This window comes from Capra hircus, chromosome 5 (genome assembly GCF_001704415.2).
Source record: "Capra hircus breed San Clemente chromosome 5, ASM170441v1, whole genome shotgun sequence".
Classification (NCBI taxonomy): domain Eukaryota; kingdom Metazoa; phylum Chordata; class Mammalia; order Artiodactyla; family Bovidae; genus Capra; species Capra hircus.
In genome coordinates, this window is record NC_030812.1 from 114,733,707 (window position 1) to 114,747,891 (window position 14,185).

Here is a 14,185-nt window from a genome sequence, read left to right on the forward strand (position 1 = left end):
GCCAAAAAGCCCCCCAAAAACCATCAATAATGATGGCAGGCTGATACTATATTAGATAGATGATCTAATAATACAACACATATATTTTAAAATATATGGTAGAGTCTATTTATTTACTGGCCACACCATGTGGTTTGTGGGATTTTAATTCCCCAACCAGAGTTTGAACCCCACCGGACCACCAGGGAATTCCCCGTATATGATATGTTGACATTCCTGATATACTATGATAATAATGGCATTTTACCTCTGTGGTCTTCTTCCCCCAAACCCATAAACTTGTCTAATTATGAGAAAAGTAACAGAGAAATACTAATTGAGATTCAGTCTACAAAAAGCTTGACCAATGCTTCTTAAAACTGTAAAGGATACCAATAACAAGGTTTAAGTCTGAAACTGTCACAACCAAGAGGACCTTAAGAAGACACGATGACTAAATACAATATGGTATACTGGGTCAGAAAAAGAACATTAAGTAAAACATTAAAAAATGAATCAAGTATGGAATTTAGCTAATAATAATGAATAAATATGGGTTAACTAATTCTGACAAGTGTAGCATACTAATAATGTAAGATGTTATTTGTTGCTCAGTCGCTAAGTCGTGCCTGACTCTTTGCGACCTCATGGACTGCAGCACGCCAGGCTTCCCTATCCTTCACTACCTCCGGGAGTTTGCTCAAACTCATTTCCATTGAGTCAGTGATGCCATCCAACCATCTCATCCTCTGTAGCCCCCTCCTCCCCCTGCTGTAAGTGAGAGAAATTTAGTGTGGGGAATATGGGAACTCTCTATACTATCTTTATAATTTTTTGTATATCTAAAAGTATTCCAAAGTAAAAAATCTATTTTAAAAATCAATTTTCAAAGCATCACTTAATATTTCTATCAATCTAAATAAAATCCAACTGTTAATAATGATTTTGAAAACTCACTTTAATTCTTTTTCTGTTTGTTGCAGTTGTCTGCTCAGCATTCCATGTTCCTTTTTCTTGGCTTTAACTATGTTTTCATGATGAGAAAGAGACTCTTTTGTGACACTCAAATTCTTATTCACACGCTCCAACTCAGTGTACAAAAAATTAATTTTTTTCTCATTGTGATACAGTCGGAAAAGCTGCAGTTGTATCTTGTTAATTTTCAGTTCTTCAAGGAGATTCTGGTAACGGTCTGCCTACAACAGTGAAATTCAACAACAGTTAAGAAAGAGTATATTTTACATTGACCTTTCATAAACTCAACTAGAGTACTAATAAATGATCTCTAATGAATTTTCATTTATGTCATTAACAAATGACATTCTTGTCCAAAGTACCATTATTTGGATAAGGCTTCTGCATATACTTCTATAATAAACCAGTAAAGGATTTTATATTCATGCACACAGTGGTATGGTGGTAAGAACCATTTGTTAGTCACTTAGTCATGTCCGACTCTTTATGACCCCATGGACTATAGCCCACCAGGCTCCTCTGTCCATGGGATTTTCCAGGCAAGAATACTGGAGTGGATTGCCATTTCCTTCTCCAAAAGAACTATCTGGGGCACCCACTAACCGAGTCCTGTCCCACTTCTGTCTTGACCTCAGAAGTTTGGCAAGCAAGTCTGACACCAGCTTCCCCATTTGTAAACTAAAGGAAGTAATATAACTTTCAAAGTTTCTAGCCATTTTCAATTCAAAGATTCCAGGTAAAATTTCTTCTATAGAATGTAATTTTTCCTATGAATAGAACTAATAGGATTGTTAAAGTTCTAAATTATATGTGAGATTGGGAGAATTTCCTGAGTATTTGTATCATTAGTAAAGAAAAAAGGACTGTTCTACCTTAAGAAAGCTCTTAATCAATGAAATATTCCAAGTAACAGGTAAACAGCAATCTGCCAGGATGTCGTTAAAAATAATCATGAAGTTGGACTATTCTAACTGTCCTTACAATGTTTAAAGCTCTGCAATTCTACTCTGCTATAAGCTTTCCAGTATATTACAAACACTATAGTTTGACTTGCACTTACACCACCATCCCTTTCCACTGACAAAACCAAGAACACACACACACTTATAAAAATCTGAACAAACAGAAAAATATCACTAATAAGGGACACGTCTACCTTTCATTTATTTTTTCAAATATTTATTAACCGGCTATTGTGTGCCAAGCCCTCTTCTATGTGCTGTGAAATATGGTAGGGAATAAGGTAGAAACAGTCTCTGTTCTTCTTAGATTACAACCAAGTTATCCTAGTGGGGCAGGGAGGGAAGCAGAGTCAGAGAATAAATAAGCAATAAATAATACACAAGATAATTTCATACAGCAAAATATGCTACAAAAGAAACAAAATGGAGTAATGCAATAGTAGTACCAGGGAAGGGATGCTAATTTAGATTGGGAGAGTGGACAGCAAATGTCTGCCTGAGAAAATGGCTTCTTTATGAAAACTTGAATGAGAGTATTAGCCATGTAAAAATCAGGCACACAATTACCTAGGCAGAGGAAACAGCAAAAGCGCTAGGACACATGGGAACATGGTATTTTCAATAAATGATAAAGGTCAATGTGGTTGAAGAGTAGAGAAGTTAAAGTTTCAGAGGTGAACACGACGCAGATCAGCAGGCAGGAAAGGGAGACTAGATTCTCAGTGCAGTGGAAAGCATTGCTTCAAAAGAGGTTTTATGCAAAACAATGACAAAATCTGCTTTGCGTTTGATAAAAGAATACTCTAAAGGCAAACAATCATCAACAGTTTACCAGACACTACACCGCGCACTGTAAAGGGCACCAAGAAGTAACACAGAATAGCATTTACAAAGTGCGACCATGGCCTCCTAGAGATCCCCAACACCCTTTCATGGAGCCCCTGAAATCAAAACTATTTTCCCAATAATACTCAGATTTCATTTGTTTTTTTCACTGTGTTGACATTTGTACCAATGGTGTAAAAGCCAAAGGAGGGTAAAGTTCCTAGGTCTTAGCACAGGTTCAACACAGAAACAGATATGAGAATTCACAGTTTTCTATTAAGTCAGATATTCATGAAATTATAAAAGGTAAAACAATACCACCCTTCTAATTATTTGGTTTTATAAAACTCAGTTTATTTTTCATAAAAATATGCTATTTATGTTAACATGCAATGAGTTTATTATTGCTATTTTTACAAAAATAAATCATCAAAATATAATTTTTAAATGTCTCAGTTTAAATTTCAAATATAATAAATATTGATAGATAATTCTTTAGGGTCCTCAATAATTTTTAAAGTATAAAAGGATAAGATCCAAAAATCTGAGGGCCTCTGCCATATGAGATATAAATCCCTCAAGTTTAATTTTAGTTGGGAAAATCAGACACCTTTGCAGCTGAAGTTGTCCTGCCTATTTTGGAGAAAGAAACCCAAACTAGAAAATATACCAAAAAGTTTATCTTTGATGAATAATGGGCTTTATTTCAGTTATTAAAAGAATCTTTTTAGTAACCCCAAACCAATACTTACAATTCTAACACAGGTTTTGTATGCAACACTTAATTGGTTACCTCATGACATCTTACCTCTTCTTTCTCTAATTTTGCATGTTTGCGCTCTGCAGCTACATTTTTTTTCTTATTAAAATTAAACTGTGCATCTTCTTCTGCTTTCTGTAACTTTCTTTTCTTTTCCTCATATTCTCCTATAAGCTCTCCTGAAGTGCTGATTTCCTCAAAAAACTGGGTTCTTTCTTTGGGTTTTTTCATTGAAATTGATTCCACAGTTCCCTTTCAAAAATAGTTAAGCACACCAACATATAAAATATAGTGATACATTTTCAAAATCACGAATAAAATAAAATACTATCGCTACTTACCTGAAAAACTAGACAGTTCCGTGCTTTGACTATTATGCCTATCTTTTCCAGCTCTGTGATATAAGCAGAACGACTCACAGGATTATCATTAAAATGATATTCTGAGCATCCTCCTAAAATAAAAGAACAAATGCTACTATGGGAAGTATAAATACCAGATATGTATCAACAACTATTGAAATGGCCAGTTATGGCAGTAATATACATGTTAAAAAATGCATTTACTCAATCAACAAATGCTGAGTATCTACTACATGCCAAGTAGTATTCTACAGTAGTAAACATAACAGACGAAAGTCTGATCTCAAGCTTATATCCTAGTAATGGAGGCAGACAAAAATGAGATAGGTAAGTAAAATAAATATCATGTAGGAAAGTGTTAAGTGCTGAGTAAAATGGAGGTAGGGAAGGGGTATGGAAGTCTCTGTGTAGGAGAAAGAGGCATCACTATTTTAAATAGGATCGTTTAACAGTCTGTTTGTGTCTCCACTGAATTCGTGTGATGAAATCCTGACCCCAAAAGTGATGGTGTTAGAGGGTGAGGCCTTTAGGAGGTGATTAGACTATGATAGTGGAGCCCTCATAAATAGTATTAAGTAAGTAAGTAAAGTCACTCAGTCATGTCTGACTCTTTGTGACCCTGTGGACTGCAGCCCACTAGGCTCCTCAGTCCATGGGATTCTCCAGGCAAGAATACTGGAGTGGGTTGCCATAAATAGTGGTGCTTATAAAATAAAAAGATCCTACAAGTCTCCCAAGTCCCATCCACAATGGTAAGTCTGCAACCCGAAGAGAGCTTTCATCCAACCATGCTGGTACCCTCATCGTGGACTTTTAAAAAAACAACCAAGAGGCATCTATTTACAGAAGCCCAGTAAAATCCTAGCATAAACAGAAATATATATATATGTAACTCTGAATCTTATTTACTCAGGAAATACAAGGATTTGTGAATAAATCCTAACAAAATAAAAAGTCAAATATTTCATGTAATTTGCTTTTTGGTGGTAGGAAAAACTTTCTGTACAAATTAAAATATGCATTATTATAGTTGCTTCATCACTAGGAAAACTGGATAAAGATACATAAAGAATCTCAGGAAAAACTTTTATGATACCACCACCTTTGAGGTAAACTCCCCCTTTCATTTTAACCTAATAACCAGGGAGAAAAACCACTAACTGACAGTAGGGGAACCTGAATAAATATGTCTGCTTAAAGAAAAATCCAGTGGAGAATCAAATAGGTTCTATTATTTGCTTCTGATATCTGCTACCCCAAGAAAAAAATACCTCGGATAGTCCTTGCAAATGTCTTCTCTTCTCCACTTTCTTCCAAATATACAATTTTTACACTTGCAGAAGAAGAAACAGGTTTTCCAATGTGTGCTCCATGAATGAGTTCTTGAATATTTTTCACTCTTAAATTAGCTATTTTTTCTCCCATTACAAAACTAAGTGCATCCATTACATTAGATTTCCCTGGGGAAGGAAAGACAGGAAAAAGAATTATTTATTTTTAATGATAAAAAGTCTTGCCCAGTGTCAAAGAAACCAGGCTACTAAGGAAAGTGAAATACAACCGACGCGCTAGTGCTAAGTCACTCTCATCATGTCCAACTCTTTGAGACCCAGTGGATGGCAGCCCACCCGGCTCCTCTGTCCATGGGATTCCCCAGACAAGAATACTGGAGTGGGTTGCCACTTCCTTCTCCAGGGGATCTTCCTGATCCAGAGATGGAACCCGCATCTCTTATGTCTCTTGCACTGGCAGGCAGGTTCTTTACCACCAGTGTGACCTACGAAGCCTGATACAGCCAATACACATGTCTAACTAGTACTGTTTTTTTCTGTATTCAAAACGCATGTGACTGAACAATTTTATGTAGATAACTGGTTTCTGTGTAGCTATGGTTGAGTATTAAGCAATATAAATGTAAAGCTCTATACCAGAGCTAAGCCTCAGCTCTCTCCCACCATCAAGTATTATACCATGGCAAATCATTTAACTTCTCTGAATTTCGGATATCTCCACCTTAGAAATTTTAAGTGTCACATTTTTAAAAAGGGTATCCTCAGGATTTTCCTAAGGGCTAGACTAGGGTTGCTAGAATATTTATGGTTGGTTTGTGTTGGATAGTGTAGATCTGTTACATAGCATGTTCAAGGCTGTCATCCTATGAATGTTCTGCTTACAAAGCAGGTATCATGAGATTAGGATTTGGATTCTGTGAGGATTCCCACCACTTCCTTTTTTCTGGCCACACCCATGGCTTGTGGGATCTTGGTTCCTCACCAGGAAGTGAACCCGTTCCCCTTGTGGGGGAAGCAGCATGGAGTCTTAACACTTGAACCACCAGGGAAGTCCCTCCACCACTTTCTGTTAAGAATGTATCACTGTGCCTAAACTGTTTGTATCAACAATATGATCTAGGCTAAACACTTGCTTTCTTTCTCGCAGTCTGGAATTTTGGGGAATGGAGGTGCTTATGTGACCATTCCCTAATATAAATCCTCAGAGTTGAGTCTTTAATGAGTTTTTGGTTAACAGCATCTCAGATATGTTGTCACAACTTGCTGAAAGAATTAAGCCTGTCCTGAGAGACTTCACTGGGGGAGGATTCATGGAACCTTGCAACTGGTTTCCTAGAGTTCCTCATGTGCCTTTTCCCTTTGCGGAGTTTTCTTTGTTTCCTTTCACTGTTATGAGTAACAGTCCTGGGTACAACTATATGCTGAGTCCTATGAGTCCTCCTAGTGAATCACCAAAACTGGGGGTAGTCTTGGTGACTCCCAACTCAAATGGCAAACAGTTCTGCAACCATGAACACAGAGTACAAAACAACTTCCAAGGTGCAGTGTCATTTCAACTACAACTATCTCTGTTTAATGTTTTTTCGTATTCACATTCATTCCCTCATATCCACAAGCAATTTAAATTTCTAGCGCAAAAAGCAGAATAAGTAACATAGAAGGATATTGCAAATCACTGGAAATATGGCTTAGAAGTTCACTGTCTTTTTTAAAAGAACTAGAAGTGGTTAAAAATGCTGCAAATATATTTAGCTAAGTTTCAGTTAACTAACAGGTATGAAACATGGCTTTTTGGGGGGTTAACAGATAATCTGCAGATTGAAAGCTATTGTAAGATGGTTACATTCACAGAAAGTGAAAGTCGCTCAGTCATGTCTGACTCTTTGCAACCTCATGGACTATTCAGTCCATGGAATTCTCCAGGCCAGAATACTGCAGGGGTAGCCTTTCCCTTCTCCAGGGTATCTTCCCAACCCAGGGATCAAACCCAGGTCTCCCACATTGCAGGTGGATTCTTTACCATCTGAGCCACAAGGGAAGTCCAAGAATACTGGAATGGGTAGCCTATCCCTTCTCCAGGGGATCCTTCCCACCCAGGAATTGAACAGGGGTTTCCAGAATTTCAGGTGGATTCTTTGCCACCTGAGCATATGTAGGTTACATATATAGAACGTTAACTGAAGTTATGAAGTCTGATGATAGCAGAATTAAACAGAAATTAGTTTTATTGATCCTTATTTAAAATCTGCCTAAAATAAATGCCTCCCCACCCAAGCCCAAGGTAGGGAGCAGCAGTTCTGCTCCACTGGAGCGGCCATGAAGAGAGACCCCACGTCCAAGGTAAGAGAAACCCAAGTAAGATGGTAGGCGCTGAGAGAGGGCCTCAGAGGGCAGGCAGACTGAAACCACAGTCACAGAAAGCAGGCCAATCTAATCACATGGACCACAGCTCGTCTAACTCAATGAAACTAAGCCATGCTGTGTGGGGCAACCCAAGACAGGAGGGTCATGGTGGAGAGGTCTGACAATATGTGGACCACTGGAGAAGGCAATGGCAAACCACTTCAGTATTCTTGCCTTGAGAACCCCATGAACAGTATGAAAAGGAAAAAAGATAGGACACTGAAAGATGAAATTCCCAGGTTGGTAGGTGCCCAATATGCTATCGGATATCAGTGGAGAAATAACTCCAGCAAGAATGAAAGGATGCAGCCAAAGCAAAAAAAATACCCAGTTGTGGATGGGACTGGTGATAGAAGCAAGGTTCAACGCTGGAAAGAGCAATATTGCATAGGCACCTGGAATGTTAGGTCCATGAATTGAAAGTGGTCAAATAGGAGATGCCAAGAGTGAACGTTGACATTCTAGGAATCAGCGAACTAAGATGGACTGGAACAGATGAATTTAACTCAGATGACCATTATATCTACTACCGTGGGCAGGAATCCCTTAGAAAAAATGGAGCAGCCATCATAGTCAACAAAAGGGTCTGAAATGCAGTACTTGGAAGCAATCTCAAAAACGACAGAATGGTCTCTGTTCGTTTCCAAGGCAAACCATTCAGTATCACAGTAATCCAAGTCTATGCCCCAACCAGTAACACTGAAGCAGTTGAAGTTGAACAGTTCCATGAAGACCTACAAGACCTTTTAGAACTAACACCCAAAAAAGATGTCCTTTTCATTATAGGGGACTGGAATGCAAAAGTAGGAAGTCAAGAAACACCTGGAGTAGCAGGCAAATTTGGCCTTGGAGTACAGAATGAAGCAGGGCAAAGGCTAACAGATTTCTGCCAAGAGAACACACTGGTCATAGCAAACACCCTCTTGCAACAACACAAGAGAAGACTCTACACATGGACATCACCAGAAGGTCAACACCGAAATCAGATTGATTATATTATTTGCAGCCAAAAATGGAGAAGCTCTATACAGTCAGCAAAAACAAGACCGGGAGCTGACTGTGGCTCAGGTCATGAACTCCTTATTGCCAAATTCAGACTTAAATTGAAGAAAGTGGGGAAAACCACTAGACCATTCAGGTATGACCTCAATCAAATCCCTTATGATTATACACTGGAAGGGAGAAATAGATTTAAGGGCCTAGATCTGATAGATAGAGTGCATGATGAACTATGGACTGAGGTTCGTGACATTGTACAGGAGGCAGGGATCAAGACCATCCCCAAGAAAAAGAAATGCAAAAAAGCAAACTGGCTGTCTGAGGAGGCCTTACAAATAGCTGTGAGAAGAAGAGAAGCCAAAAGCAAAGGAGAAAAGCAAAGATGTGTCCATTTGAATGCAGAGTTCCAAAGAATAGTAAGGAGAGATAAGAAAGCCTTCCTCAGTGATCAGTGCAAAGAAATAGAGGAAAACAACAGAATGGGAAAGACTAGAGACCTCTTCAAGAAAATTAGAGATACCAAGGGAACATTTCATGCAAAGATGGGCTCAATAAAGGACAGAAATGGTATGGACCTAACAGAAGCAGAAGATATTAAGAAGAGGTGGCAAGAATACATAGAACAACTGTACAAAAAAGATCTTCACGACCCAGATGATCACAATGGTGTGATCACTCACCTAGAGCCAGACATCCTGGAATGTGAAGTCAAGCAGGCCTTAGAAAGCATCACTACAAACAAAGCTAGTGGAGGTGATGGAATTCCAGTTGAGCTATTTCAAATCTTAAAAGACAATGATGTGAAAGTGCTGCACTCAATATGCCAGCAAATTTGGAAAACTCAGCAGTGGCCACAGGACTGGAAAAGGTCAGTTTTCATTCCAATGCCAAAGAAAGGCAATGCCAAAGAATGCTCAAACTACAGCACAATTACACTCATCTCATAAGCTAGTAAGTAATGCTCAAAATTCTCCAAGCCAGGCTTCAGCAATACGCGAACCGCGAACTTCCAGATGTTCAAGCTAGTTTTAGAAAACGCAGAGGAACCAGAGGTCAAATTGCCAACATCCACTGGACCATTGAAAAAGCAAGGGAGTTCCAGAAAAACATCTATTTCTGCTTTATTGACTATGCCAAAGCCTTTGACTGTGTGGATCACAATAAACTGTGGAAAATTCTGAAAGAGATGTGAGAAACCTGCATGCAGGTCAGGAAGCAACAGTTAGAATTGGACATGGAGCAACAGACTGGTTCCAGATAGGAAAAGGAGTACGTCAAGGCTGTATATTGTCACCCTGCTTATTTAACTTCTATGCAGAGTACATCATGAGAAACGATGGGCTGGGGGAAACACAAGCTGGAAACATTGCTGGGAGAAGTATCAATAACCTCAGATATGCAGATAACACCACCCTTACGGCAGAAAGCAAAGAGGAACTAAAGAGCTTTTCAATGAAAGTGAAAGAGGAGAGTGAAAAAGTTGGCTTAAAGCTCAACATTCAGAAAACGAAGATCATGGCATCTGCTCCCATCACTTCATGGCAAATATATGGGGAAACAATGGAAACAGCGGCTGACTTTATTTTGGGGGGCTCCAAAATCACTGCAGAGAGTGAGTGTAGCCATGAAATTAAAAGATGCTTACTCCTTGGAAGGAAAGTTATGACCAACCTAGACAGCACATTAAAAAGCAGAGACATTACTTTGTCAACAAAGGTCCGTCTAGTCAAGGCTATGGTTTTTCCAATGGTCATGCACAGATGTGAGAGTTGGACTATAAAGAAAGCTGAGCGCTGAAGAATTGATGCTTTTGAACTGTGGTGTTGGAGAAGACTCTTGAGAGTCCCTTGGACTTCAAGGAGATCCAACCAGTCCATTCTTAAGGAGATCAGTCCTGGGTGTTCATTGGAAGGACTGATGTTGAAGCTGAAATTCCAATACTTTGGCCGCCTGATGTGAAGAGCTGACTCATTTGAAAAGACCCTGATGCTGGGAAAGGTTGAGGGCGGAGGAGAAGGGGACAACAGAGAATGAGATGGTTGGATGGCATCACCGACTCAATGGACACGAGTCTGGGTAAACTCTGGGAGCTGGTGATGGACATGGTTGCCTGGTGTGCTGCGGTTCACGGTGTCGCTAAGAGTTGGACACGACTGAGCAACTAAACTGAACTGAATCCAAACTCATTCATTACATTAATTCTTTTGTGTCCTAGGTCATAAGGATACAGTAAATGAACGAGATAACAACCCTGTCTAACAAATGTTATAATCTACTAAGAGGTCAAACAATAAACAAACAGGAATTATATATTATAGTAAGTATTGGTGAGGAAACAAACTGAGGGATGAAGCAGAGGGTAACTGGGAGAGGTAACTTCTGATAGGATCAAGAAACATTTATTAAGTAGGGACTTCCCTGGTGGGTCATTTAGTAAAGAATCTGCCTGTAATACAGGAGACCACCTATTGACAAAAATGAATGAATGAATGAACCAACCAAGTTAAGTTTTGTAATGGTCAGAGCAGGAACCTCTGCTATAAATAACTCAAAATCAACATCAGGAAAATAATTCTGGAAGAGTAATATTTTAGACTATCATCACTTGATGAAGATGAACCAAGTATTCAAAGATATAAAAATTACAATATCACTCTCCCATCTCAAAACCTTAATTTTTGCACTCATCTGCCCTCTTACCAATAGCTGCTAAGTCCCTTCTGATTTCAACTCTGCATATCTCTTCCATTCTTCTCCTTCCTTACCATTCTTCTAGTTTTTCAACCCCTCCTTTCTTTCAGAAGACTCTTAGCTGGACTCAACATTCACTCTCTTGCCTCTTCAAATTCATTCCTTCATTCTATAAACATTTATCGAACACCTATTAATCAGGCATTCTCCTAATTACTGAGGCTAAAAAGAAACAGTATGTAGGATTTTCCCCTAAGGTGCTTACAGTGGGGAATATTATCAATTTTTATTGAACCTCACTTCATAAATAAAAAAGCAGATGCTCAAACAATCATATTTGGGGGTTAGGTGTCTAATTCCAAAATCTATACTCTTCCCCCTAAAAGCAGGAAATTATAACTTACCACAATAAGTTCTAATCTAAAATTAATACACAAAGAACTATGAAACACTTAGGGGCAGCACTAACTACTGGAGACTCTGAGCAGGCTTTGCAGGAGACACTTCTGGGCTAAATTTTAAAGAGGAAGTAGAAGTTTGGGGAAGCGATGCTGAAGGTAAACATAACCGTTACAGCTTGATCACTGGTACACCCGGGAAAGGAAGGTACCACTCTATTAAGAATGGACTTCCCAGGTGGCACTAGTGGTAAAGAACCCGCCTGCAAATGTAGGAGACATAAGAAACTCTGGTTTGATCCCTGGATTGGGAAGGTCCCCCATGGCTATCCATTCCAGTATTCTTGCCTGGAGAATCCCATGGACAGAGAAGCCTGGCGGTAACAGTCCATAGGACTGCAGAGAGTCAGACAGATTGAAGCAACTTAGCACATTCTAGTAAGAAAAGGGTAAGTAATGATAAAGAGAGTCCCTTGGACGACAAGATCAAACCAGTCAATCCTAAAGGAAATCAGTCCTGAATATTCATTGGAAGGACTGATGATGAAGCTGAAATTCCAATACTTTGGCCACCTGATGTGAAGAACTGACTCATCTGAAAAGACCCTGATGCTGGGAAAGACTGAAGGTGGGAGAAGGGGATGACAGAGGATGAGATGGTTGGATGGCATCACCAACTCAGTGGGCATGAGTTTGAGCAAGCTCCGGAGTTGGTGATGGACAGGGAAGCCTGGCGTGCTGCAGTCCATGGGGTCGCAAAGAGTAGGACACAACTGAGCAACTGAACAGAACTGAACTGAATATACAGAGATGGAACAAAGCTTGCAAGGTCGGGAATGAAAAGAGAGAAACTAAACTTAATGCTGAAGATTACAGGAAGCTACAAAGGATTTCAGGAATAGCAGTGACTTTTTCAGATACATTTTAGAAAGATTTCTAAGACAACCCACCAGAAAAATGGGCAAAGAACATAAAAGGGCAACTCAGAGAATCAGTTCAGTTCAGTTCAACTCAGAGAATAAGAAATACAAAAGGCCCTTAACCATATGAAAAGACACTTGAGCTCAGTTCAAGTGTACTGAGTGGAGTTCAAGACTTTGTACAAAAACTCATTCCAAGTATCACACTATTGGAAATGCAAAACGGAATTGAGCAACCCTTCACATAATCATCAGTTAAAAGGTGAAAATCACCTGGTGGTGGGCTCAGTAACTTCCTGATAAATGAGTGGAGTCAGGATAACAATGCAGGACTGACTACAGTAATCATTTTTTCAATGTTTTCTGATAACAGAGTAAAGGGAAAATGAGGAAATATATTACAGAGAAGAGGCAAGGAAATCACATATGTGAATACATCCAAGCTCAGGTATTCTTTCACGTGAGCTTCCCTGGTGGCTCAGACAGTAAAGTATCTGCCTGGAATGCGGGAGACCTGGGTTCATTCTCTGGGTCGGGAAGATCCCCTGGAGGAGGGCATAGCAACCCACTCCAGTTTCTTGCCTGGAGAATCCCCATGGACAGAGGAGCCTGGTGGGCTACAGTCCACGGGGTCGGAAAAAGGCGGATTGAGTAACTAAGCACATTCTTTCACATATACTAAGTGCAAAAGAAAACCTTAAACAACAGCTGTTTTTAAAATGCAACAGAAATTTTACACTTCCACAATAATTATATTCCAGATTTGGTGTGCCCAGAAGGCACACATTTAAGTGCCCCCTATTCGTATCTGACATATACATTAATTTACTGAGGCAACAGGTCTCTTTCAACTCAGAAAACGTTTCTGAGCTAAGAAAGGAAATCTGGACTGAGAAAGCCAAGTTGGAGTCTCCAGATTTGGGAAAAATCTCAAGGTCACTATTGTTTTAGAGCTTACTCCCACCTGCTCTGGGTCATTAACCCACTTTTTCCAATCATGGAGCCAAGGTGAACCTGGCCAGGCCCCAATTCCAGTCCAGACTCTGCCACTTACTGGGCAATCTTGGAAAGTCATCCGGACCCTCTGAACCTCAGTTCCCTCCACTGTAAAATGGGAATTATATGCATTTGTGAGGATTAAACAAAAAGGGTACCAGGAATTTGGGGAAAGCTCAATTATCGCAGTCATTTCCATAATATTCCTGCGAGGGTTCCTTGGATCCAAACAGTTGTTCAAGCCCCTTGAAACCAATGACTTCCTCCCAATCTCATTCCCATTATGTCCTTTTAGATGAGAAAGGGAAGGGGATGGAGAGGAGACCAACCACAGCTAAGGGCAAGAGGAGGAACCCACAGGGCAGAGGAGCAGGGGTGAAGGAGAGAAGAGTCCAGGGTGGAACCCTGGGGCTGGGGCTGCAGGGTGGGGGTCTGGCCTGGGTGGGGTCTGAGCATCATAGAGTTGGGGCAGCAAGTGAGGGCCAGGCCCCTGGGGGTGCAGTCTGAGGGTCGGGGAGCTGGGGCAAAGGTGAGGGTCAGGCTCCCAGGGGTGCTGTCTGAGGGTCAGGGAGCTGGGACAAGGGTAAGGGTGAGGCCCCGGGGTGCGGTCTGAGGGTCGGGGA

At 40.1% G+C, this 14,185-nt stretch overlaps 1 protein-coding gene across 1 annotated transcript in view; it reads right to left on the minus strand.

Annotated features, from left to right (window-relative positions):
• Positions 1-14,185, minus strand: part of SMC1B (structural maintenance of chromosomes 1B) — an 85,490-nt gene that overhangs the window by 69,201 nt on the left and 2,104 nt on the right. Inside the window, exons 2-5 of the mRNA XM_005681216.3 lie at positions 5,135-5,323; positions 3,843-3,955; positions 3,550-3,753; positions 937-1,175 (exon numbers count right to left, since the gene is read on the minus strand). Of these exons, the coding sequence (XP_005681273.1) occupies positions 937-1,175; positions 3,550-3,753; positions 3,843-3,955; positions 5,135-5,323 (745 nt within the window). The remainder of the gene's footprint in view (positions 1-936; positions 1,176-3,549; positions 3,754-3,842; positions 3,956-5,134; positions 5,324-14,185) is intronic.